Source organism: Ischnura elegans, chromosome 2 (assembly GCF_921293095.1).
Source record: "Ischnura elegans chromosome 2, ioIscEleg1.1, whole genome shotgun sequence".
Taxonomy (NCBI): Eukaryota; Metazoa; Arthropoda; class Insecta; order Odonata; family Coenagrionidae; genus Ischnura; species Ischnura elegans.
Genome location: NC_060247.1, coordinates 30,541,555 through 30,569,546, shown reverse-complemented (window position 1 = coordinate 30,569,546; position 27,992 = coordinate 30,541,555). Strand labels below are relative to the sequence as shown.

Sequence of the window (27,992 nt, the reverse complement as noted above, 5' to 3'; positions counted from 1 at the left end):
AAATGAGCATCGGAATGCGTAGATTAGCCAATGCACACGCTGCACTTGAGAGTGTGGTGTTGTGATCAAGAACCCTACATAAGGACGGTAATGTCCTATCTGAAAGATGTTATCAATGGCTGCGCAAGTAATTCAAGTTCCTACTTTGGCCGCTGTGGCGTCGCCAACCGCATTCGAGGCATGTAGCAGACGCTACAATAGGGAAACAATGTTATTTTTCAATTTTGTTTAACCAAATTACGGCGAACAATGATGAGTTTTACCAATTTTTCTGATAGGATGAGTTAGATAATACTCATATCTCTATTGGATGGGATGGAATAAACCCAGATGTCTGTGATAGTACAGCGAAGTGAAATTATATTCGCACCGGTGCCATCCGTAAGAAACTGTTTTAACTGTCTGAAAAGGTCGAAAATCCGCCAATGAATCTCAGGTGCACGATATAATCAAGGAAGGAAATCGATAAATGAATGAATATACAAGAAATTTGCAGCATGCAAGTCTGTTAGCCATCTATCTTGACAGTCTATTTCGAGAAAAGCTCAGGTGATAGTGCAGCCTACCGACACATTTGAAACATGGCGGATATTTGTTTACAATTTTTCGGTACTAGCTGATGACTTTAAACCATTATCTCGGACGCTATACAGACATGGAAGCGCTCACATTTTAGGTTTGTACAGTAAATGATTGATTTAACCCTCGAAATATAATATTTACGCTGTGGGAGCAGTGATTAACTTTACTAATTGCTAATTTTACACTCACATTACACTACGTCATATGAATGCATTACGAATTTATATTTATTCCTTCATTTCACGATTGAAACAAATTGCTTCGATATCACTCATTAAAAAAGAGGTAAACACGGTCCATAGGTATCCACGATTGAATAAGTAAATGGTTCTGAAATCAAAGTATACTTAAACAACTGCTCCGCTATGCAAGATCGATGCATTAATGCAATTGTTGTTGACAAATTTTCATGCATTCAGTTCACTTTCTACGTAACTTCAATAATTGCTGTGACCGGCAGAACATAGAATTAAAACGACAAAACCTTAAACTTTCTTACCGTCATTGCACTAAAAATACCTTAGCGGGCATTCTTTCACGTACACAGACAGCATCGCCCATTGAAAATACAACACTCTCGCCCTCACTGATGCCGATATCGTGCGCACGGATTTTGTATCAAGCAATACTATTTCTTTCACCACAGGTACTAACCAAACACCTAAAACGACTTTATAAGATTTTCTTCATTTTAAGATCACCGAATACGTACCTTGCATTCCAACGGAATAAACGGGCAATAAACAGAATGATTGCTCGAGACAAAAAGAAATTTAATGAATTACTCATCTTGAAACAGCATACATTGCAGTAGAACAAGGCAAAGTCTTCATACTTGCAGCGATATATCACAATTTTACCCTGATCCAGTCTATTCAGTAATTCAGAGTCTTATCCTTGCAAAGGCAGTTGAAGTAACATACGAATAATATCAAAAGGCAAACATTTACACTTCAACAATCGTTTCTTACAACACTGAAATTATAATCAGCAGAGAATTGTATCACACGAACTCACAATCACAACACTCGATCATTTTTTCTCTACGAATTACCTTTTAATCGTCCCACATGTGATTTCAAGCAACAGAAATGTTATCTTACAACATAAAAACTTCTGCGGAAGTCGTAGATTCGTAGCGAACACTAAAGCAATCGATGTAAACAAGTCACGCTAAAAGATACACACCAACACAATAAAATCAATGCTGTCACTACTAACCACAAAATAAAATAATTATACGCCTAAATAATTAATTATGTGATGTCTTCAGGGCGAAAGTGTAGGTCACACATTTAAAAACACATTTGCAAACACGGTAAGTGCTAAAGCGCAATCCTTCCTTGGAATAGCCTTCATCCATTTCTCAAGCTCGGACTCCATCTGCAAAAGTATCGTAATACCCTTTTAAATTTCGGTATTTATTAAAATAATGAGAATAATGAGACTTAACGCACAAAATTAGGAGCAAAATGACTTCAAATTTTCATGCAACCGCAATGGCGGACGACAATGACTCACGCGTACTTACTTTGTCTTTAAACAACCTCCTGATCTTCACACTCTGAAGTTTATTATTCACATTCGCAGATGAATTTCCGCAAAAGAATCCTGGCTACCAAAAATTACGTAAACCCATTTCTTCCTGTGTAATCTTCGATTTTAGAAGAGACGCTCACTTATCTCCCATAAGAGGTAATGGCAAAATGGCTGTGACGCTGCCTCTAATTGTTGGTCGTCGCTGCCATCGGCGGGATTAGGAACCATATTAACTTGCGACACGAATTTTGGACAAATGACGATCGAAGCGCACGAAGACAATCGTCCTTATACAGGGTTCTTGGTTGTGATCATGGCCCCTATATACTGGTTACTAATGTTCCACAGGTTCGTATTGAAATCGGCAGAGGGCGCTGTTGTCTCAATCTTCCGACACCAAATAGTTCCTCTTTTGAACGAGTGGTAGCGCGAGGGTGCACAGGGTTTCCAGTTGTAGGAAAATTAACATGGCGAAGATAGGCAAAACGTTGACTTGTGGTGTTTTTTTCCATTTTTTCAGTGGTAAGGAGGCCTTCTGGAGGTTTCATTTTTTGACAGTACGATACTGAGTGTTGTGGCTAGAAAGTGGTGCTATTAGCTCAGAAAAGTCAGCGATGGTTCAGGAGTAGTGACTTGAAACAAATCCCGTGCCCTCGCTCGTAGTGGGATCCCGTTTACTTACCTGTGAACACCATGGCTTACGACAAGGGATCGTTTTTGTGCGTGGTTTTAAGTCGGTATATAATGCTAAGAAGAAATAAAATTCCAAACTGGGCATTATAAACTCCCATTTGTGGAAGGCGGCGGTAAGTACACTGAATGTTTACATATTGCATTTTTGAATAAGTTGTTTCTTGTGCATGGTACCTAAGTTATGATAACGGTGAAGGCCGGAAGTCTCACTAATCTTAGCAATTAAGTTTAATAACAATGCAAATGTTTCAACTGCGTGTCCATATTACAGCATTTGTCGAAAATGAAACTCCTATCCCGCTCAACATTTTTAGTCGACCTTATTCCAAGATGGCAGAATGTGGTGGACACGTTAATTTTAATTTTGTAAGTAATGTGTGCCGCCTACTGTCCATCGCATGGCACAGTGAGTATTCGCATCTAAAGTTGATATTTTTTAAACATTGTTTTGCTCTATCGGAAGTAGAATCCAACTCTTGAAAAGTTATTTTTAAGTTTTTTTATCTGGAATGGACCTGATGTTTTGGTTTGGGTTTCTTGTTTATATACATTACTAGCTGAGAAGCCCTTTGATTTTGAGCAGCTCGGAGATGAGTTAGAGAATTTGCGTAATTCTTTGTGCATTGAAGTTGCCCTTTGTGCGTGAAAATGCTATTGTTTATTTCTCTTCGTCACAAGGTTCATAAGTTTTGTTCATGGTAGCAGAGAGGAGTACTCCTCGATCGTATCCTACTACACACCGCAAATAAGTGTATTTTTTCTCTATCTTGGCCTCTATTTTTAACGTATATTAGTGCCTTGCAGGGTTAATAGTCTTTAAGAATTTAAATGCATTGCAATTTAAACGACCGATAAATATGCTTTTACGTTATTTTAGCTCGATCGGATACAAACCACATTTATATGATGATTTTTGTATGACAGACACAGACAAACATTAACTTTTTATGTAGGATTCATAGATAAAGCGTAACAGGTATCTCGCAATGTCGCGCACAAGAATTTCCTTTGGTTGATTTTGCGTTTAATGTAATTAACTTCATTTTTGCTCTGCCATTTCGAAGTGTTCTACGTTCTACTATGATATGATATTTTGGGAACTACAATTAATTATAATCAATGACCGGAACCAATGACTATTTTACTCGGGAGCTTTTAAAGACCAGATGCGTGAATTAACAAATTGAAATAGTTATTTAATAAATGCCTTGCAATAAATTTTGTGGAAATAATTGGATGTCGAGGTTTATCAATTTGATCTGCTGCTACAATTGCTGAGATTTATCGATTCGGTTCAGTGCAAATTATCTGGATAATCAAGAGAAATTGGCCATCTTTCCCTGCCAAGTCATAAATGGCCTACTAACTAGCCAGTTGCTGACAAGCCTTGCACATCCTGCATGTTTCATGAACAATTTCTGTCTAGCCGTGCTACTATTTGAAAATACATGAATGCATTTTGATGTTGGATCTGTAAGTGGCTTTGAGAACTAATTATTCTTTATTTTTCCCCAGGATTAACTGATGTATAAAACCAGTGAAGCATGAAACTTTGTGAATGTAATTTAATGTGAAGTAATTTTGGGAGATGAAACCTAATAATACTGTCTGGAGGAGTCGAACATTTAGATACAAAGAATGATGTAGACCCTCAGATCCAAATATACTGTATGTCCTCAAGAGAAATGCAGCCGCCTTCCAGCAATGTGAGTAAATTTGAAAATATGTAAATATATATTGATGGCTGATCTGAGCTTGCTCTTTTGAACGTTTGTGTCCCGATTTACTCAGAAAAGTAATATGAAAATTTTGCTCTCATATTTATGAATATCACTATTATTGTTTATTAATTTAAGTAAGGTGACATGAGCCCAAGTTTTATTTTATGGATAATTTTTACAACTTCAATGTCCAACATCTGTGGGAGGTTTACCTAGGTAGTTTAGATCATTAAGCATAACATAAATGTTGGTATATGTACTACCAAGCTTGGGTGATCAATCACCTATTAGGTATGTAACAACAATGTGTAAGCACACCTTACATCTCGCCATCTTTATTGTTCATCACTCTTACACCGGAACTCTCATTCCCAACTTCTGAGCATGCCATCATGGTGGCAAACCTTAGGACTCAACATCCCTTTTCTCCTTTAAGAGACATTCTTACCCTTACATAAACGTAAAGTCTTGAACAAAAACAAATGCAAATCCTGATACTTACTACACCAATTCACTTATAAACCAAAATTACATTCTTCATTCCAGATAAATCAAAAGTCTTTTTACAAGCTTGGCATATGTTAAATAATCAGTGCATGTTAAATACTGAGTGTTCAGTAAATAAATAATAAATAAATAAATACTAGTTATTCAGTGATCTACATTTTATAATACTGCAAAGAACTAGATTTATTACATTCTCTCATTGACCTCATCTCTCCTGGAGAGTCTCCTGTTTTCCTGTAATTGTTTCCTGCCATCACAGGATTAGGTTGCAAATTCTTTCCTCCATCTACAGTTGAGGACCTCAAATCCGGAAAGCTTGGGACCAAAGGGTTTCTGGATTTCTGGTCTTCATGGTATGTTTTGTTAATTAATTAATTTATAAATGTGTTCAGGCTCTTGTGCTTGATATTTGAGATCCCTAAGTGCCCAGGTTGTTAGTGTATGTTTACAGAGTGTGCTAACTTCCCACTCGTCCCAGAACAAGGCTCAGAGGCCGGTGCCACTAGGTGTCTAGTCGAAACCCTATGCAGAAGAATTTTCAAACATTCCAGATTTCTGTTTTTTTTTTTGGATTTCTGGATTCCGTATTTTTGGTCCTCAACTGTACTATATCCTCCCTTGGTGTTAGCTCATTGTAGTTCTCTTCCTTATTCCCATTCTCTTGTTCCCTCTGAAGATATGGTTTAGCATGAGAAGTATTCCTTCTATGAGGTTTCCCTTGATTATCATAATATCAACTCCGAATTTCCATTAGATTCTATAACGGTCATAGGATCTTGTCTAAAGGGAGTGGATAGTTTGTTTTCCCAAGCTTGTTTCATTAACACCACATCTCCTGGTTCCACAAGACTAGGCTTTGCAAGACAGTTTAAATGAGCACACAATTTACCATCATCTTTCAACATTAACTCCCTGTCTCTAATTATTACAGCTAATATCAGGTTCACCTGCATACATAACTGTAAATCAGGAATTTTTTTACCAAATCTTGCATCCTAAAAACAACGCTGCTGGTGGGCAACCTGTTACCAAGTGGGGAGTGGCTCAATAGGTATATCAGAAGTTCCTCTATCCAACTTATCTTTTATGCGCCAGCAATCCTTAATCTTTTCATAATGTTCCTGTTTTGGCATTCTACCGCTCCATTTGCCCGGGGCCAATATGGTGTAGAAAAATGATGGATAATATTTAAATCTTTCAGAAACCTCTGAAACCCTGCATCTTTAAATGGCGGTCCATTATCTGATGAAATAGATTTTAGCAAACCATACCGTGCGAACAAGCCTTTAGACAAATAAGGACTGTGCAAATCTAACACTATCAACAAATTGCCACCTGATGGTTAGGGGCCAAGGAAATACAAACTTACAATGGTTGACATGTCAATTCAGATCGTACTATTGGTTCTAGTGGGTCACTCCTAGCCACTAACTGACATTCATGGCAGGATCTACACCACTGTCCAACATCTTTTTGCATACTTTTCCTCCAAACCTTGGTTCTTAAAATTTTCTTCATACTAACAACCTCCATATGACCTTTGTGAACTACGACTTGACTTACACTCCTGGAGAACTTTTGGTAATATGTACTATTCTTGCCCCTCTGAATGGGCCATTCCATGAAAATAGGTAACTTTTGGAAATAAAAATATTTTTTTATATTTAACTTATTGTGTCATGATTGTCTTCTCATAAGGTTATATTATGAGTATTTACTAGGAATTTTAGTCAAATATGTTTAAATATGTAGGTAACCTAGGTTCAAAGTCGTCTCTTCATCAGCTGTTCAAAAATTGCCATTTTCATAGGTTGTGTTGCCATATCAATGCTTGACTAAATGCTATTTTTATGTGTCTTGGTAATTATAATATCAAAATATAGTAAGTACAGTATAAGAGTTTCTATCACAAAATTATATTAATTTTGCGATAGTATAATGGTAAAATACAGTGTTTAAAAGTAGATTGTTTCTTTGTCCCGTACGTAACATAAAATATATAAATTTATTTTTTCACAAAGTTTCTTGACAAACAGCTACTCAAAATACAATTTTCTAAACTGGTTTTGTGTCAAACTAAATAATTATGATGTTGTGAAAAAATAATAAAATTTAAACATACCCTAATGTTCAATTTCTTTCTGTCCCGTACGTAACGTTACGTACGGGACACTTCACAACATAATATGCAATATACATAAAAATGAATTCACTATGTCATATCATTACTAAATTTTGATAATATTTAATTCTAAAACATAAAATGAAGCGTTATTTACATTTAGGCCAGAAAAGTCTAGGCCTACAGTAATTTAAATTTAAAATTGTGCTCTGGGCATTCAGGGTTGGGGAGTTTGGCATCGGTTTATAGAAGGGCCAGGTATTAAGTTTATGTCATGAAATGACAAAGTGGCAGAGGAGTAGGTGCTGTGGTTGAAAGTATGCATTGTAGTAAACAGAAGAACAAGTAAAATTTTAGGTGCATAGAGGGCGGGTAGAAAAGGTTAGAAAAAGTAAGGTGAATGAAATGGTAAATCATGACTGTTTAATTCCTGCGTTTCATTTGATTTTGTCACCTCAATAATCTCCAGTTCTTCATGACAAAAAGTGGGGACTTAATTTCTTTTGTCTCAGTGTGTGGTAGATCTCAGATGTGAAATCACTGGGATAGTTGTTCTCGATTAGATGTTTGGTGATACTAGAATTTACAGTCGCCTTTAGCCAACACGTAATACATGTTTCAGTGCGTGAGTTAGCATATGTTATTTTTGTGACTGATTACTAGGAGGGAATCAAGGTCAGAAAATAAACAATGTGGACTACATGAAGTATTTTTATTTAAGTAAGTTTACATAAGCACCACTGAGTAATGCCTGAAACTTTGAAGATAAGAAATTTAATGCTTTTTCAGAATTTAAATGGTGGTGGAAAAACCTTAGGCAACTGCTGTTGCTAGAGTAAAGAAAATGCGAAGTAAACTAAATGCAAGTGATCATGATGGGTTCTTAAAAAGAAGTAAGAGGATAAATTAATTAAGAAAAAAGCGGAGAGAAAATATTACCGACAAAGAAAAAGTATGAAAGGGAAAAAATGACAGTGAATAGCAGGCAAACTTAAGCTAAAAAATCAAGCTCACATCAGTTCTCCTGAATGCAATTTTAGAGAACTGACTGAATGTTAAGAGTAGTGAGGATGAAAATGATGCTCTATTCAATCTGCCAAGGATTTTGCATCAGAATCTTCAGTAGTTTGTTCAAAGACAAGTTTTATTGTATTGTTGTTCAATATTTGTTTGTTCAAGGCATATTATGCTGTAGAAGATTATATAAATGATACCATCATCAAAGTAAAGCATTGAGACAATGTTCAAGCAGCACCAGATATCCTTAGCTTTCACGTGATATGCAATACAAATGAAAGTTTTTCAGGAGAGAAACATTTTAAAGATATCAACTTGAATTTAGACCTGTTTGTTGAAGTGAAGACAGAATTCAGAGGTCAGTGGGTTCTAGTGCAATATAATGGCAATTTATTTTGAGGCAAAATCACAGAAATTGTCTCACAGAAGCAACTGTAAGTTACAGTCATGGTACCTAGTGGCGCAGCGAGGGGAGGGGGAGGTTTTTGGGGCATAATCACCCCCCAAATCTAAATTAGTTAATTGGATTAATATTACTTATAGAAAAGTGTAAGGATTAATAAAATATCCCTCAGAAAGCTGTAAAACTCCCCATTTTGAACCATTTATCTTAAAAAATTTCTGGGGGAGGGTCCCCGTACCTCCTGCTTGCCCTGGCAGGTATTCCGTACCCCCCAGATCCCCACTATTAGTCGCCCCTAAAACCTCCTCTAGCCTTAATTCCTAGCTGTACCCCTGATGGTACCCACCAGTCCCCAGAACATTATAAATGGCCAACGCTGCCCGATTGTATTGTATACAATAGAGAGACAGAGGTGATTAAAGCTATTTCTCCTCCTATAGTGTTGAACAAAAAAAGACGATGGAAAATTTAACCGTAAAGATCTTAAATTATGAACTCTGGTATCTTTCTCCTTGTTTTTTTTAATAATACCATGGTAACAAGATTAAAGTAGCTGTATAATTTTTTTATACCTTAATTGTATTATAATTAAGCTAAGCAAATACAAGTTAATTGATCAAGAAAATAATGCTTATAAACGTATGATCTTCTTATATTGTAATTAACCTTTTCTGATAAATGTGTTTTTGACCATGTTAACTCTGCCTGCTTTCAATAACTTTTAGCCTGAAGTGTACAATGTCCCGTACGTAACAAAAGGTGAAAAAATTGTAACTTAGTTGAAAAAAATTTGTTAATAATGTTAAGTATATGTACTTGAAGCATACTTTTTAAGCTATATGAAAAAAAATACCACAGCATTATGAAAATTCTAATTGAGCTGAAATATCATTTTTCATAACATGAGCCAAACAAGTGGTTGACTCAGCTTGTCCCGTACGTAACAGGCACTTATTTTTTCTTGCAACAGTTACAACAAAGTGCTAAAGCCAGAACTGTAGCTTGAAAAATAGCTTAGGTCTACACCTAACAATTTATAGCTGTTTCAATGAAACACAAAAAATATTAGGAGCAGAAGTAATATTTTAAAGCTGTAAAAATTAGTACAAATGTCCCGTACATAACGGTGGAATGGCCCTAATTAACAATTAATTAATTTCACCCAATTCATGTTGGATAAGCTCATAAAATCTTAACTCTTTAGGCCAATTGTCACTATGAAGACAATTTTTTATCACTTTTTATTCACTGTCCTGCTCAGAAGCCTTTTGAATTTATTGTTAAGCCATTCGGAATTGATGCCTCTACCAAGCACATCACTATCCACAGTTCATAGTAAAGTAACCATCAAAGTTCATAAATGTGAGCGTATACACTCTGAATATACAGTAGGGCACCACAGTTATTTGAAGCCGATGTCCAAGGGTCAAATTTGCATCAAAATTTGATACAACTGACGTACACCCTATCACACGGTCAAAATTTCATCCAACTGGCTTTTGGTCCTTTGGTTTGTACAAAACACGGTTTTGTCCAAATGGGTAGGACAGGTTCTAAATTTTCATCCAATTGGATGAAACCAACCAATCACTGGACCTTTGACAAAAGAGAAGCGCCAAACGCTGACACACAGGCCACATAGGTTATTTATCGTCTGCATGAGCATATTAATTAATAAATATATATAATGGACACAAAAATAAAATTTGTTGCATTCCATACAGTATGCATCAAAAACCCAACCGGTTTCTACCTTTTCAGGTCATGTTCATTATCGTTCACCTCTTGATAAGACCTGAAAAGGTCGAAACCGGTGGAGTATTTTTCATAAATACTGTATGGAATACGCGATGGAAACTCTCAACTAGGAAATCTGTAATGTGTAAATGAGTTCATGTTTAATGAGAAGGAACCTTCCTTTTAGACTCACAATACAAGGAGGGGGTGTTTTGGAAAGAATAAAAGATTTACTTTAGGTATTAAAGCACTATTAATTCATAACATTTCAATGACCATGTCCATCACTTATTAATAACATTTTCCTTGCGGGAATAAACTGCCTCACGTTTGTATCCTGGCATTTTATTCTGCCCTCAACCTTGCTTATAAGGGACATGAAAATATCCTCACTTATCGTCAATTAATATCAGTAATATACAGGAACATCAGTGAGCAACTCCTTCTCCAATATGTTAAGCACGCTTACTCCAACGCTTTCCAGCCAACGCCAAGTTCAGCATTCCTTCTGTTTTCTTTCTCTTTAATGTTCAAGAGGCCTGTTCAGATGATTTCAACTGCTAAAAAGACAGAATACTTCACTTCCAAAAGCTTCCAAATTTGTATACATAAATATTGTCTTTCGTTTGTTTTTGGTCTAAATGAGGGTCCATCGTGGGGAACCCCTGTCCCATTGCATGCAAATTTTTGCAACAAAATTTTTATTCCAAACATATTGAGGCAAATATTTGGATGCAAATTTGACTGTGGGACACCGGCTTGATTTATTTAACCGAGTTTTCTGCACATTTGCCCCAGAGGAGGGCTTACCTTAGCATTGAATTGAGATGGGGCAATGTCCTTATGGGCCATGTTCTCATCTCTAGCAAATTCCAGGTTTTTAAAATGATCACTGGCAAATCTATTATATATTGGATCATGAGATACATTTCACCTGCATCTATCCTGCTTCTCAATTCCATTCTCACAGTCTAGAGAAGGACTCATTATTGTTCATATTTCCACATGATAAACTGGTATATGAAACCAGTGAACCATGAACTTGTGAAAATAATTTGATGTGATGTAGTTTTGGGAAATGTGTTCTAATAAAACTTGCGCTTTCAGTGGGATAGTGTTTAATGCTGATGGCTCAATTTTTTTAGCTCATGCTATTAATTTTATACATTTTGACTTTTAGGAATTCATGGATGACTATTTAATTATTTATAAAATCATTAAGAAATCATTACTTTAAATGCCAAATTTGTGAACTAATTTTGTTTATTGATCATTATCTAATTGTAAGCCTGAATATTTATTTTTTTCCTATTCTTATTCAGTTTATTCAATAATTTACTCTCATTCACATTACTAATATTTGTGTTCTTTGTGACTTAATATGTTTTAAATGCCTTGGTCTAATTTCTTAAATTTTGGACATTTTTTATTTTAAATTTCTTATCATGGTTTTGTTATTAGCCCTTATACTTGTACTAATCCTTTTTTATTATTTGTTCTATCAGCTAATATGATGTCTGTGAAACTCCTTGAAGGCTGTTACTTAAGATGATTCATCAGTGGACTTCAATATTCAAGACCTATGGTGGCTGTTTCCTACTAGAATTCAAATGAAGAACTTACAGTCAGCTTTTATTTAATCCGTTTTCAGGAGAATAATTGATGCTTTTTATGGCTGTCTGTTTCATGACATTATAGAGAGATGTTGTTTGACGAATTGATGTGGAAATTTACTTCCTTTTGATAGAATGTATACCTGAAAATGTTTGCTTATGAATTTTTCTCGGAAATAAATGTTGGTAAGCTTCAAAAGGTGTTTTTTTTTCCTGATAGAGGTAATCCTAGTGATTATTTCCAAAAGATAAGAGAGAATTTTTTACTCTCTCAGATTTTTCCCAACACTGGAGAGTAGTGCATTGAAATGGTCTTGTATATTTTACAGCCGCTCTATATTTCTAATTCAATAAATGTTATAGGGTGCACTTCTAAAGAGACATTAAATAGCATAGGTTAATAATTAACTATATTTCCTTTGTGATCTGGATATTGTGTCATTAATTTAGAGTAATAAGAAATTGATTAAGTACTGTCTTTAGGCCTCTGCACATTTTTTTCCAGCGACTGTGCTGTGACTGAGTACATGCCCAAGGAGGTTTCTTCGGAGGCTTCTCTTAAGGTCTTTTTCATGGCTGTTTGTATCTCTTCTATGGATGAAGAATGGGTTCATTTCAGGGCTGCCTTAATCCTAACTTGCACAAAAATATCTGATGGGGTGACCTCCGGACTACAGGTGAGGCAGCATACGAATCTGGTGTTTGGCCAGGAACCAGGGTGTGGATTCATAGCATGTTGTGGCAAGGAGCCCTTCAATAGGTGGAAGAGGGGACTTCATAGTCTCAACCTCGCCTGAATAAAGGCATATTATTATTATTGTAAAGGCTTTTAACTCCCTCAAAACTTGTGAGTAGGGCAGAACAGAGTCGCTAGAAGCCTCACAACTTATTTCGTTTCCTAAAGATATTTAGCATAAAACTTAAACTTTGCTCGACTGTTGATTCCATTTTTTTCCTTGACAAGGTCGGCCAAGGGGGGGGTTTATAATAACTTACGTCCTTCCATAGCTTAGAAAGCGATCAGATTGGTCTTGCAACAATGATTAGAGTCCATTCCTCCTACTCCAAGTAGTTTGATCCCACTCCAACCAATTGGGGTGGCACGGGTTATTCAATTGCATCACTTTCAGAATTCACCCTGTATGTTATGTAACTGCTTGCATAACATAACCCTATATAAGCATGCGTAAGGTGAACTGATCAATCATATCCTCACCATGCGTTGGCATCTGGGAGACCGGACCCTAGGCGACGAGAGAGTGACTCTTTGTTGTGTTTTGTTAAAATGACCATTGGAAGTGTTGACTCACTCTGTAGAGAAGACTAGCAGTGGCCATCATGAGATCTTATTCTATCTCCATCTGGCGTGCAATTGCACGGATATTTCAATGACCATCTGGCGTGCAATTGCACGGATATTTCAATGAAATTAGAATAGGGGCTATTTCACCATCTTGCATGTATTCGTTCTAGCACTTTATCGCTTTGCACGATGTTATTTTGACAGCGCCTTAGTAAATTCATCAGTTTGTGCAATTATGTGCACGGTGTAAAATGGCCGTTAACGGGAGAAATGCCTTTTAATGTACCTATATGTTTTTTTCCAACTGCCGCCGCCTTCGATCATAGCATTTAATCAGAAAATTCCGAGAGTTAGGTAAAACCCTAATGCAGATAAATTTATTGTTACTTTGGCTTCACTAGGTCCTATTTACCCGCCGAAACTAAGAAACTAGTGATTTACAGCCCATAGCGCATTTTCATGGTGAAATTATTCAATTAATCTAATCGTTCCTCCTATAATTCGTCCACATCCGACTCTTATCACTCCATCTCGTCCCGATTTGCTTTCGAACCGCCGCCGAGACCGCAGTTAGTTCCATATTTCCCCTAGTGGTAGCGCCACTGTGCGCCAGAGTTTCTCTGGAGGGGTTTGAGGGGTGGCAGCGTCAGTCAAGGCAACAACATTGAGCCGAAGATTAGTAACCAGTATATAAGGGCCTTGGTTGTGATACTGTGGTTAGAAATTACTGCCTAGGCAGTATATTGGTGGCCGGCTGATGAGTTTATAGTTACGAGTTTAACTATGAATTTCATCCCGTGTGTGACATGGATTCCGAAAGGAGCAGCAAAAACAGTTCCTCACAAGGTTTGTTCGATGGTTTCTTGTGCTATAGGTCCTCCTAAGATCGAGCAATCTAATTAGGTATATTTGTACCTTCCAGGTTCAACTATCCGAGAAGGAATTGGATGCAATCATTAAGAAAACCAAGAGTGAATTAAGGTAAGCGTTTATGCTGTTATAGTTTTTTTAAGAGAAGTGTTTGGGTGCGGCGTATCCGAGACACACTGCTGTACACATGTGCAGGTTGCCCTTAATTTACTAATTCTCTCTAGTGTTTGTGTACTTTCAGTGTTAGTGCTTTCCGTCAATTAATTCTTATGGTGTGCATTGGGAAGTAAATACTAAAATTTCAGCGTTGCTTTGCTTATCTGCTTCAATTACAGTGGGGAGAGCGAAAATTCAGACCAAGAAGAGAATTTAATTAACGCCAACGAAGAGCAAATATTAAATCCCCAATCATCTGATTCCAATGAAGTTGTTGAGAAGTCCGAAGATGTGACCGGTAATGACGAAAAGTCAGATGACGATCTGTCCGAGTATGAATTTGACAAGTATGATGACGAAGAAGGTAGGTGCTTTCCAATGACATTTTCAGTTGGAATTTGTTTTATTTTTTTTAGCTATCCCTATCTTAATCTTACCAGTCCGATTCCTTTGATTTAATTTTGATATGTTCAGATTGAGTGAATAGATGCAGTATGTTTATAACGAATTCTCTTTTATTGTAATTTTTGGAAGAACGTTTATCAATCTTCGAGACCATAACATAGCGTGTATTTTCATAAAAAATGCCTGATATGTGCTTGCCTAACGTGCATTGTCCCAGTACTATTGAAATTATTTATGTATTTGCATGGCAGCTGTTGACAATGTGAAATTGCATCAAATCTCTCTCTCCATCAGGGAAACAAGATGCAGTTTTGGGTCTGGCCAACCTTACTGTGTATGCCAGCAATACAGATGATCCGTATGTTACCCTTAAGGAGGACAGAGAAGATGACGATAGTGAAAAAGATAATTTTGAAATCAAGCCATCAGACAATCTTCTTGTTGTGGGACGCGTTAATGATGATGCAAGTTTACTGGAAGTACATGGTATGGTCTTATTATTTCATTCTGAAGAAGTCATCTTAAGGATGTTTAGTTTAGTAGTTTTGATGTTTATTTAATAATTAATTTAATTGATAGACCCTAAATTTCCAAGTATTATGCTGACTCATGCATCACATGCAGGTCAACCTTTGGCTATTATGCACATGTCAAAAATTTCAAGTGTAAAGTGCACTCATATACTGTGTGCTTGCTGCAACCCCTTCGTTACTAAAAGTCTAAGTCTTGGAACCATTGAAATTAGCAAGCAATGTTATATTTTGTGAAATTCGATGGTTGACTCAGAGGGAGTAAAATGAAAACAGCACTCAAGACATTTTATATGCAACTGCATTCGTTAAGCAAAAACAATTATCATGTAAAATCAAAATGTGGAAACAACCTGTTCCTAAATGATTTTCGGCAAAATTCCATCATTCTCACCAGAACAAATTGTCAAGTCTAGGAGAATATTATACCCATATTCCCAAAATAGCATTTTTTGGGTGAAAGTAAGCACTTCATTAATGTATCAGTTGTTATCTTATCTCTAGAGTAGTGCTTGATTTGGTTGTCGCACATTCCCTTATCTCCCTCTCGAAATATTGTGGAACATCTATGTCCATCATCTTGCACCTGTACATTTGGTGTTTTCACTGATGTATTGCCCTGTTGTTTGTGTTAAAAACAAGGGTTGGAGATGATATCATTGAGGGCTTCTACTCTGAAGCTAAGGTGCACAGCTTCCTGACTGCCTGTGGAGATGGGCATGTTGTCTGTTTTGGTGGTAGATAGTACTACTGAACCCTCTTTCTTGAATTTTCTTAGAATAAGGCCATCTTGAAATGAGAACAGAGTGACCAAACGATGGTCATCTCAATCACCATAGCAGTCACAGACGTATTCAGCATAGCAGTGACAGACACATCATGCATGGACTTAAGGTCCTTATGGTACTCCATTTTTGCATTCAATGTCTCCTTCAAGTTGATAAAAATTCTTTTGGTGGCTACTCAATGTTGCTTCCCTGGGTTTTGTGTGAAGCGAGTAATGCAACTGATGGTGAAAGTCATTTCTGGTCTAGTACCTTGACCAGTGTTGAGCAAACTTTCATCTGCTTCATGGTATGAGATTTCAATGTAGAGATATGACCTTTTCATCTGTTGTTTGCGTTATTTTGTTTTTTGAAAAATGCTGCAAAATCCCCGCTTAGCGTGCAACTAAGGGTTAGAGGTAGAGTTGGTCAGATCGGATACCTCGGATCCAAATATCTGCGGATATTGCCCTTCATCGGATCCAAAGTCGCAGAAGACATCGGATCTGGATCCGAAATTTTAAATAATACCTTCAGTGAATGTAACTCCCCATAAGGGTGGAAAGAGTTCCGATTCTATCTTGGAATGCACCGTTGCATGCGATTCTTGTCCTACTCATGAACCGTTTTGTTTGAAAGCTCTCGCAGAGGTTACATAGGAGAATTTCAGCCTTGGAAAATTAAAGAGGCAAAATACGACTGGCACACAGTGTGACTCTTCCCAAGAGATTGAACAATCATCGGGGGAATCTCAGTGTCAGGAATTTGAAAATGCATTTGGATTCGAAAATATCCAATCGGAAAGATTCGGCTCCGAAAATCAAGGATCCGATCCAAATCCGAGAAAAATCCTGGATCCGTCCATCGCTAGTTAAAGGTAATCTTCTTTTATAGTTGTGCTAAATTTTGTGTAATTTATGTTTTCAGTGTTCAATGAAGAGGAAGAGTCATTTTACGTCCATCATGACATCTTACTTCCATCGTTCCCTCTTTGCTTGGAGTGGCTAAATTATGAACCTGGAGAGTCGTCAAAAGGTATGGTTGCTTATCTTTTAGACTTTCTATTGCATGTTCCACTTACTCTTATTTTTTTTAATAAATATATTTATTTTTTGTTTATTAATTTGGAACTTATGGAGGTTCCATCTGGAAGCAATAGAATTGTAGCACCCATGAACATTGTGGCTCTATCTAGTCTGTTTGGTTTCGTTAGCTCCTTTAATGAGTTGCTAAGCTCTCCCCTTACATTGGGCTACATCCCCAGGACCTTGAATCATCATCATCAATGTTATTAGTCAACAATCCTAAGATTGGTTTGACGTAGTTCTCCATTGGTCTCACGTGCGCTAGCCCAGAACCTTGAATATTTTTTGTATATGTTGAGAAGTTTGAGAGGACTTCGTCCTTGGATCTTCATCCTTTGCACCATGCAACTACACTCTAAGAAACTGTACTAAATACTTCTCTATTTCTTAGTGTGGCCAGTTGTGGGTGTTACATCTGTGTGCTAATGCTTAATAGGTGGAATATAGGTATGAACTTCTCTCCTTACACTCTGTTGAGCATCTGTTGTTCAGAAAAATGGCTAACTTAGATTGAAAAACACTTTTTTTAGAGATCCTTACTCTTGTGGACTTAAAATAAATGGGCCTACTACTATCTTAAGTCAAAGGTATCATTTCTTGGAAAATAAGAAATAACTAAGGACTTTCCTTCCTTCTCTCCCGTGAAAAACCACTTCTTATGGCCTATAATGCTTCTCATTTTATTATGCAGGAAATACCTCTCCAGGACTTCTTTTTGCCAGTCGATGCGTAATTAGAGAAAATAGGGTGGTTTCCTATTATTTTTTTATTGCCTAAATCGAAAGATTATTACTCCTGGAGTACGTATTTCACGCTTATAGATTTTTAAATGACGATATCTATTTTTCGCGATCAAATGAAAAGTGAAAAATTTCAAGCGCGCGAAAACGCGACGGGTAAGGAAATCTCTCCGTGTGACGTATTTCTGGTTCCCCCTCCCGCCTGGTAGGTGACCTTGATCGAGGCTCTGAGCGCTGATAGGACGCAGGATGCTAACAGGTAGCTGAGTACCTTCCTGTCTGGTAGCGCATGGCTTAAAAAAGGTTTATTAATACCTTATCAAGCGAAGAAAACTTTCCGACCTTAGCCAGTTTTAATAGGTGATTATTAAGACATGTTTCCCTGAGCTCTGTGCCTCATGCATGCATTGGTAGCCTCTGACGATGCATAACTCCTATCCTCTCGTGTAGAAACTAGGTCCCTGTGACGTCACGTGGAGTGGAATCGCATGGGCGCCAATCTGGCCTTTTTCAAATGAGGTTAAAATTTGACCCTTGCCATTCGTCTAAACCGGTATTTCAAAAACCAAATACTTTGTGTATTATGAATACACTAATGGTGGGTAACGAATCGCCATCAATGCCTTTTGTTTTCTTTGATGAAGGAAACTACCCTATTGGCGTTAGGCACGTAATTTGGGTGCACCTTCCCTCTTGATAGCTCTACTATTTGCCTATTTGATATTTTAATTCTGTATAACATAATAGTGTTTACTGAAAGTAATTCCACTCTCTGAATAGGAGTGTAAATGATGGAAATATGGGCTGATTATTGTGATAGTATTTTTTATATTCTTGCGTATAGCTGACATTATTTACATATAGTATGTACTTATTTTAGGCAATTTAGTGGCTGTTGGAAGTATGGAGCCTGTAATTGATGTTTGGGATATGGATATTGTGGATTGCCTGGAACCAGCCTTTCAGCTTGGTAAAAAAGCTAAGCCCAAGAAAGGAAAGAAAGGATATGGTCATCATGATGCTGTTCTTGACATTTCTTGGAATCCTAATTTTCCGTAAGCTTTTTATTACACATATTGCTCTTCTATAACATCAGTTTGTTATTGATGATTTATTTATTTTTATATATGTAATTATTTTCATCTTGTTGCTTTTATTGGAGGAAAATAAATAAGGAGGATTGTATTTAATTGCATGTGCTCTTGGGCATGCTGATTTGAAAGTTCTTATTTATATTTTCATTCGGATAAAAGTTTGGTACAAGCAGGTTTAATGTTTGATTTCTTGACAGGCATGTACTGGCAAGTGGCTCAGCTGACAATACTGTAATTTTGTGGGATTTGGAGAACTGCAGCGTAGCTTCAACTCTCAAAGTTTTCAAAGACAAGGTTCAGACGCTGTGCTGGCATCCTTTTGAAGCTCAGACGCTCTTAACTGGGGCTACAGACAAGTGAGTTCTCCTATTTATTTTATATTGTTATCATTTACTTATGGGTGTGCCTGTCAACGTGGTCCCCTCCTAACACCAGCGGAACATATTGATCAACTTGCTCTGTCTCTTTCTTTGTTATTGGTGCTATGTAAGTTGAAAGCAAAGTGAAAACATTGATTTGAAACTAAATCAATTGATAATTTCCTGACTATAAGTGCTGTTTTAAAGCAGAGGAGAATAAAAAATTGTACATTTTTGGATTATTAAGGTTTGTTTATTGCAAAACTTATCAATAAACTAACCACAAGGAGTCCATATACATAGTGAGATTCCAGTATGTACCATTACGTACCAATATTAATGTATGCATGTAAAACAATGGCGTTTCTTTAGTCTCGCTTAAACTGATATATCTGGACCGATTTGGCTAATTTTGGTGTTAAAAAATTTGTGAAAATCCAGGGAAAGTTGAGAATATTATTCCGCAGGGCCTGTGAGACCCTGGTAAGGGCCTGAATCATAAGAAATACTTGTAAAGTTCGCCTGCAGACATTTTTTTCCTTTTGCATATTTAAATTAGTGATAACGATTAGTGGTCACACATAGTTGGTGCAAGTTGCATTGGAAAGAAAAATAAATACACATTCTAATTATTGCAATTGATTTTTGTTTTCCGCGTGATTTACATTAAATTTTGAAAAGACGTTCTTGAAAATGCTGAAATATTAGCACTTTCGGCTTGCTTTCCCCTTGACGACCATCAGTATTGTTAATTTAGTTTGACTTCTCTTTAGAAGTTCATTCGCAAATACCGAATTTCTCCAAATATAGTCCCCCCCCTAATTTTGAGGCTTCAGTTTTGGGAAAAGTTAAAGAAATGCGTTTGAATATACAGTGGAACTTGGTTATAACGGCATCGGCTGTAACGTCAACTCGGGTTTAACGTCACATTTTATTCAGACCAGCCAAAATTGAACATTTTATGTTGTACGAAAACCCGTCTATATCGTCAACAAATACTGCGACGCTCTGGTATAGCGTCAAACATTTTGCGATTCTTAGGTTGCAAAAGTGGTAGTGTGATTGTATTATGTCCCAAAGTTCATAGAAACCATTTGTAGAAACATCAAAAGCTAAAACAGGTCACAAGCTGGACGTTGAGCTGGTGACGGGATGCAACTCTTTTGTTTAATTGGTGTCTGGAAGGAGCGGGAGCTGTCCCACATACCTGGGTCTTATCCCTTCCCAACCCTACATTCTGCAAGGTCACTGCAGTTGTTTTGATGGCCGTGTTGTCCATCGTCAGCAGGGCTTGTCTCTGATTTGAGTGATCTGACTTATGTAGTTTAGACTCCTGGTTAGGTGACTTGTAATTGGTCTGCTTTTCCCACCTTTTTTCCTGGGCGCCTCTGATGTATTTAAGCACCAGTTTCCAGGAGTTGCTTAGGGCATAACTAGCATCACGATTCATGGTGTTAGTCACCATTCGAATTTCAATTGATTCCTTGGTCAGCTTTTCCCAGAATCTGTCCATACGGCAAAGGACCTTCGTGTTCTCCCAGCGAATGGCATGGTCGCGTGATATGCTGTGATCAGCCATGGCAGATTTTTCCGAAAGAACACCAGTGGAATTTCAGGCTCGGCCAACCGGAAAAATCCATCGTGAGGGAGGGGGAGTCATTGCTGCAAGTCGGCAATCGGTCTTTGTTGCACATTGGAATTGGATTGCAGGAAAAAGGTAGATGGGGCAAGAAGGGGGGGAGGTGACGAGGCATGAATGCTGACATGGGTACTTACAGCTGCAAGGCCCTCAAGCAGGAATCGGGAGCCTCTGAAGAATAAAGCCTTGAATCATGGATGAAGGTAGTTCATGATGGAAAATAGCATCAATGTAATACAGAATGGAGAATTAAACTCGGGGAATGGCATGGGGCACACAGGCAACTCAATTTCAATAAAGTGTGTGCAGCAGTTTGCTATTTGTTCTCGAGAATAATCATAGTTGGTATCCAGTACATGTATGTAGTACATTTTTTGTTATTCAGTGGAACCCCAATATATTGTTCCCGCATTCATCGTTTTTTTCATCCATCCCCCTGAGAAACGATAGATTGAGGTTCTACTGTATACACCCAAGAGCGATTGTGCTGGTTTTTTGTTTAATGCTTAATTTTATTTTATTATAAACTGGTCTTAAATAGTGTAAAAATCTGAGGTCAAGATATTAATAGAATACATGCATTGTTAGTTTTCTAAAATTCCCTCATCTTGTATAATCTGTGACTATAAAAGGTATTTTTGAACTGATGATGCTTAGATAATATATTATTATTCTTGTGTTTTGTTTTGTATTTTATCCATTTTTAGGAGAGCAAGAGTTTTTGACTGTCGGGTGGAAAAATCTTGTTTAGAGTGGGATTTTCCTGGGGAAATAGAACGTGTAATATGGAACCATTTTGATCCATTCTGCTACCTTGTAAGTACAAATTTTGCCAATGAATGTCTAATTTATAGTCAAATGATTGTTTGGTGACAATTAATGTTTTTTGAACCAGTAAACAACTCCAATCTCAACTTCCATCTCCATCTTTGAATTATCCAACTTCCCTGCAACCCCTAGGGATCTTATGCTCCATGTCCTTACTTTGCATCAGTCTTTCATAGGGGATGTTCCGTACCCAGTAGTCCATCTGTCCATCCCCCCCACAACCTCCCCGAAGATCCATTCAAGTACTGACAAGAAACCTGTTCAACTTGTGGAATTGGGGCTCACATCATCTGTGGCCATGTTCTTTCATACAGTCATTTACCCGGCTTCCTCAGGTTGCGGGTACTATTGGTGTCCACAAGCTTAGTACATTTTTCAGACAAATTAATCATTCTACTTTAAACTTACCTTAAACTTTGTATGTACCTATCCTCGTGAAATTCTGTGTTGATGTTACTTATATGTGTGTGGCAGACGGTGTTACTTGGCCACCCTGTCATTAGGGCAGAAAAATAAACGTGAGTGACTTTGGTGCCATATTTTAAACAAAAGTGTATCTTTTTACAAATGAGTTGCAGGTAGAACCACAAGACAGGGGGCACGCCTTGATATCCTCTTATGCAATTTGTGATAGTTATCGGACAAGTTGTTATGGATTGTAAAGGAGATGTTGACATGAAAAATTGCATCAAATGAGCTCCCTATCTGTTTGTTTTTACTAGTCACGATGGCGTAATGTAATATGATGTAGCAAATTATTGCCAAGTTTCCTATTCTTGTCTGTACACCAAAGATTAGTCTTTACTACAGTAAAACCTCAGTTATATACACTTTGATTTTACATCAAGACTTGTTTTTATGCAGCAACGCTCAAGTCCAGCCGGAAATCTTAGGGAATTGCATTGGTGGAACTTCAATTTTACATCTTTTCTTGATTTTATGCAGTATTTTGATTTTGCACAGCATAAACTCAGCCCCTAAGAGCCCGCTAATCTTGATTTAATGCAACTGTCTCTTGACTTTGCGCAGAACAACCTCAGTATTGAAAATAATTCTGATTTCAATTTCAACTACGTAACGTCAAATTTCTCAAGGAATTACGTATGCCTACATTCGGGTTTAATCGACTGAATCAAAACATAGGTATTGCATTATGATACTTGTTGAACAAATCTAGACTAATAACAGCGATGGGGCTTTCCATTTACAAATCATGTTTCTAGGTAATTACTTCATATGTTCCGTTTAGTAATCTTGTATGATTGTGTTGTTGGGACTCCAAGGTCATCGGAGCCTCAGATCCCTGCAATAGTTCATATCGTTTCCGCTTGATAGTAATGACGTAAGAAGTTTTTGAGGCAATCCAAGGTCAACTTTCGTCCTTCGCTGAGCTTGCTTAGGGAATGATGTGGCTATTAAAAGTGCTCGAAAAAATAATGTGCAGGAGTTATCTTAAAAAGTATACTCCTCAATACCAACTCTTGATTTCAGTCATTGCCCATATTTTGTTCCCTCCAACTGCGTAAAAATCAAAGCTTTTCTGTATTTCTCTGCTTTTCAGGCAAGCACTGATGTGGGAACTGTGCATTATGTTGACTGCAGGAACCCGAAACCAATTTGGAAACTGATGGCCCACACTAAAGAAGTTACAGGTATATTTAGATCATACCATTCTATTTTAGCATGTTTCTATGTTTTTTTGTTCATGTGTTCTTTCGAAATTGGATTATAAAGTAATGTATTTATGGAGAATCCTGAAGGGCCAGCCTATGATTCATGGTATGATAAGAAACCAAAACCCTTTCTAAGTATGTACCTGGGCAATATGTTTGCAAATGGTCTGATGTACCAGAGGAAGATTAGAAATTTCTATTGCACCTTATGATTCCATGGGAACTCTGCTTATGGGTAGAAAAACAACATTGATTGGCTCTCAAACTTTATGTCTCACCATCTCCTTAAGAAGCAGACATTAGCAATGAAATCCATATTTCATGAAGGGCATATACAATTTCTGATCCTGAATCCCAAACACTGGTACTACAGCAATGATGGACAAATGTCAACAATACATATGCACGAGACATTATTTAAACTGCCCAGAGGGAAGGCATAAAAATATAATTTATGCGCATACCTCACTGTCACAGTTCTTATAGCCTCAAAACTAAACTGCTCAACGCGACGGTACAGCAAAACCATGGATAAACCGAGCGGCTGTGATTTAGCCTGCGTGTTAGGTACGAGAGCCACATGGTTGCCGCTGTGAACACACCTAAGGCCGCTTTTGGGCGAAATGATTTACTGCTGGCCACTGTTCACTACACGGCACACGGTGCTGCAGTGTGTCGTCTCATCTGAAAGCCGCCTGAATTTCATGTGAACGGCGGCTGAGAAAAAGTTGATTCCTCTGCAATTGGCCTCAATGTAGCATTGTGTGTATTTCACGCCGTGGATGGTGCATTGCTAGGCACCAGTGATTGAAGTGGGCACGGTGCTGTCAACTGCGCGATTTAACTTGTTTGAAGACAAACATAGCTATCCTATAGCTAGATCCTATGGTAATTTGAAAGCATGGTGCCCTGTCCTGGATTGTGGCCGGTGAAAAGTCGGCTTGTCTGAAAGTGGCCACGGCTTCAGAAATGCTGCGATGTTGGTGAGAGCAAAAAACTGACGAACTTTTAAATGTGCATGTTTGCTAGCAGCTATGAAAAGAAAAAGGTATATGCCTTGCGATCGAAAAGTGATATACCTATGCATTTTTAAAATATCTTTTTCACTGCCGGTTACGACAAATCATATAATTACGATTATGAATTACTTTGAAGTAATTATAAGGACCACCAATTTTAAGAGCTACAATGGGTGATTGGAGAAGAAAAGACAAACTCTTGCCAACTGTTAATAAAATAAAATATTTTGACTGTTTTGTGTTTGCATAGCCCAGTTCTGTTAAAGCAACCCATTAGAAAGTTGAAACCTAGTAGGCATCAGCTGCCGTGACCTGCGGCGAAACTCGAAAGGTGTTCGGCCACACTGGTGCATGTGGATGCACTGAACACTACATTATCATTTAGTTGCTCAGGTGTGTGGCGGCCTTCATTACCATCTGATGACATCGTTATATTGCTACAAAGAAAAGTAGATTGAACATGTAAAAGAGTTTTAAAGAATGGTCGTTAATGCCCTCTTACAATATGGTATTTTCAGTTATGAATGGAAACTGAAAGAACCTTGTGCAAGACACCAACCATGACCTTGAATACGCTGCAGACCATTTTGGCTTTTGGCACCAAATTAAAATCCTCACCACTGTTCCGAGGTGGTTCCATAGTATGTACTGACTTTATGTGATCGGTTCTCAATACCGGTTACACAGCCCAATAACCGGCAGTAATGAGAACCGGGTACCGGAACCGACCCATCTCTAATTATTTACCATTCTAACACATTGTGCTCAGTCATTGAATTCTAAGCCACAGTCTTTAGTAATACATATTATCTTTTGTTCCATCATAATAAAGGTCTTGCTCCTCTGCATTTGTTCATCGTACTCTGCTATCTCATTTTTATTTATATTGGTCATCGTATTAACTTAAATTGCTGAAATGTTTAAGGTTTATTTGGAATAATCATTTATTAACAGCAGTGGCTACTTGCTTACAAAATTATGGGCACCCTTGTCGGAAGACCGAATAAAATGTTTAATTTCTTAAATTCTCCATTAGGAAAAAATCTGAAATGGCCGGCATGTGCTTGAAAGTTCAAATTTTGCATGTGAAATTTGAGTAAACAGTACAGTATGAGTTAGGAGTGTTCAAAACTATAAATTGTCCAAAAGTCTAGCACCGCCATTAATTTATGATTCTTTTAATTTTTGCCCAGTATGTAATATTAAATTTGATGTATAAGTCCATTTAGCTGAAAAGGAATGGTTTTAATTATGTGCTGTTACAATTATTTTGCTAGAAGGCAGTTGATTGATGTTTCAATTTTCTCAATGGAGATCATGGAAAATAGTCTTGAAGAGTGAATTAAGTTAGGTTACGCACTGTATATTCTGCCAAAATATATTGGGGCTATTACTGTATCTTAGATGAAATGGAAGTATGAGAGATGAGCAGAAATTCATTGATTCATGTATTCTAAGGTTTACAATTTGATTTTTGTGGGCATCAGTGTAGAGTTCACTCGACACATTTGGATTTTGTTTCTGGCTGTTCTAAAAGTTTTTATGTCTTAAAATGTTTATATATTTCAGGACTTACACTGAGTCCGCAATGCCCAGGGATGTTAATCACTGCCAGTGCAGATAAATCTGTGAAGGTGTGGGACCTGTGTGGTCCAGAAGGAAGTACTGGATGCACAGCACCCGCTTTCATATCTGAAATGGAGGATTATGGTATTGGGGCCATTCACAATGCTGTTTTCTGTCCCGATTGCCCATTCATAATGTGTTGTGGTGGAGAGAAAAAGTGCAACAATTTACGGGTGTGGCATGCTGCTGAAAATTCTGCAGGTAAGGGGACTAAATTTACGAAATGTGAGGATAGCAAATCTATGTCTTGTCTCTTCCATTTTATTCCTAAGATGCTTAAGTTTATTGATCCATCTTTTAGAAGGATATAGTTATTTCTTAACTCAGTCAGTTGTGTTCTTCCTCAATCATCTATGTGGATTAATGTGATGCATGCATCAGTGAAGCATTGAGAAAAATCAATTAAATTCTATTAAGAGCACTCTCATGAAAACTCAGTCTCTTTCAGTATAAATTGTTGTTAAACTATTGCCATAATGAACTGTGAACTTCTGAATAAGCTTATTTCAAAAGGAATGCTTGTTTTGCTTGATAGGGGTTTTATTTTTGAGTGGATTCGTAAGAGTTTTGTAGCCTTCAGCTCTGTTTCTTCTTCGGAATGGCATATGGTATTTGGTGGTGTTTGTGTAGCAGTCCACCACTACCTGTGGCCTGGCATTGGATTTTCCCATTGGAACAAAAGGAGACTTTAGGGGATCGCTTACCCTTGACTCAAGGCTTGCGACTGATGCACTGCGATCTGTTGACCTTAAATCTCAGGGTGTTTACTCTTGGCAAGTGGTAATCTCAATACACTTAGCATCCCTGGCAAGTGTTGGGCAAGTTCAGATTACGTAGCTTATCCCCTATGCACGTGTCTGGTGTAAACATGCCTTTTCAATTTCTTAGTCCCAAACCCTTAAGTTTTATGTCAGAGATGTCCCTCAGTCTCTATATCCCAAGTACATCAGCTGGAATTAATTCCCTGCATTACTCGGGAAATATCTGAGTAAATGCTTATTTTCCTTTGATTTCAGCTCCTCTCTAATTATTACATACAATTTCAGTGATTGATGAATCAGTTCCACTTGACTTGGTTATTGGTGAACCTGAGTTTTGTTCACTAATGTACTTATTTTTTTAATCTAACGAACTATTTAAAGAACATGTGTTTTGTCTGTATATATCTAATCATAATTTTTTTGTGGTTCCCATTCCTCATTTTAATTCTTATCTTTAATGCTAATGGGTTCTGATCAGAGAAAGTCGTGTTCTGGTTTTAGCGTTAGCTTTGTGATGCTTCTACCAAAATGTTTTTCAGTTGAATTGATATATTTCCTCATTTCAGTGCGCAAAAGATTTTTCACTCGGCCTCTTGTCAAAGCAGAGAAAGTCAGTGTAGGTGATGTGCCTGGAAATTCAGGAGAAGGTTCTTCTGCAGTTGAAAGGCCCACAATGAGTTCGATGGAAACAGACCATGCCATGTCTGCAATGGAATCTATGAGCATTACCAAAAGCTCGGTAAAGAAAAAGAGCAGTAAGGATAAAATTAAGAAGAAAAAGAAGAAGCCAAGGTTTAAAAGTTGAGCATTTGTAATATTTATTGTACATATATATGTGTATATATGTCATCAAAATGTTAATCTGTACAAAATCATCAGCTTATTCTGTGATGAATACAAGAAGTGATTACGCTCATGTGACCAGTAAAAGTCTTAATTCAAGATTTAATCTGCGAGTTCCTTGATTTCACTTGCTCTCTGATTACTGCCATTTTCCTATATTCTTTTAGCTTGCATAACTAATTGCAATTTGTAATGGTTGTCATTTAAATTGTCAACTTTTTATGGTGAGGAATGTTTTCACATTTTCATTATATGTATTATAAATACTAAATTTGCAATGAAGAAAAAGGGTATTGCAGAAAATATGGAATTAACCTTAAGTAATTTGTGAATTTACTATTTAATATGTCTATCTCCAGTTTC

The 27,992-nt window shown here is 37.3% G+C and overlaps 1 protein-coding gene across 2 annotated transcripts; it reads left to right on the top strand.

Moving 5' to 3' along the window:
- Positions 1-39: 39 nt before the first annotated feature.
- LOC124153516 (periodic tryptophan protein 1 homolog) lies at positions 40-27,735 on the top strand. 2 transcript variants are annotated; one of them, XM_046526727.1, is made up of 12 exons: positions 40-66; positions 13,948-14,083; positions 14,160-14,218; positions 14,443-14,627; positions 14,963-15,154; positions 16,890-16,997; positions 18,668-18,842; positions 19,079-19,237; positions 21,587-21,695; positions 23,269-23,359; positions 25,969-26,226; positions 27,353-27,735. In XM_046526727.1, the coding sequence occupies exons 2-12, from the start codon at positions 14,021-14,023 to the stop codon at positions 27,589-27,591; spliced, it is 1,638 nt and encodes a 545-aa protein (XP_046382683.1). In that variant the 5' UTR covers positions 40-66; positions 13,948-14,020; the 3' UTR covers positions 27,592-27,735. The 2 variants fall into 2 exon arrangements, with proteins under 2 accessions (XP_046382683.1, XP_046382682.1); XM_046526726.1 differs by lacking the exon at positions 40-66 and having other exon boundaries at positions 13,945-14,083.
- The last annotated feature ends 257 nt before the right edge of the window (positions 27,736-27,992 follow it).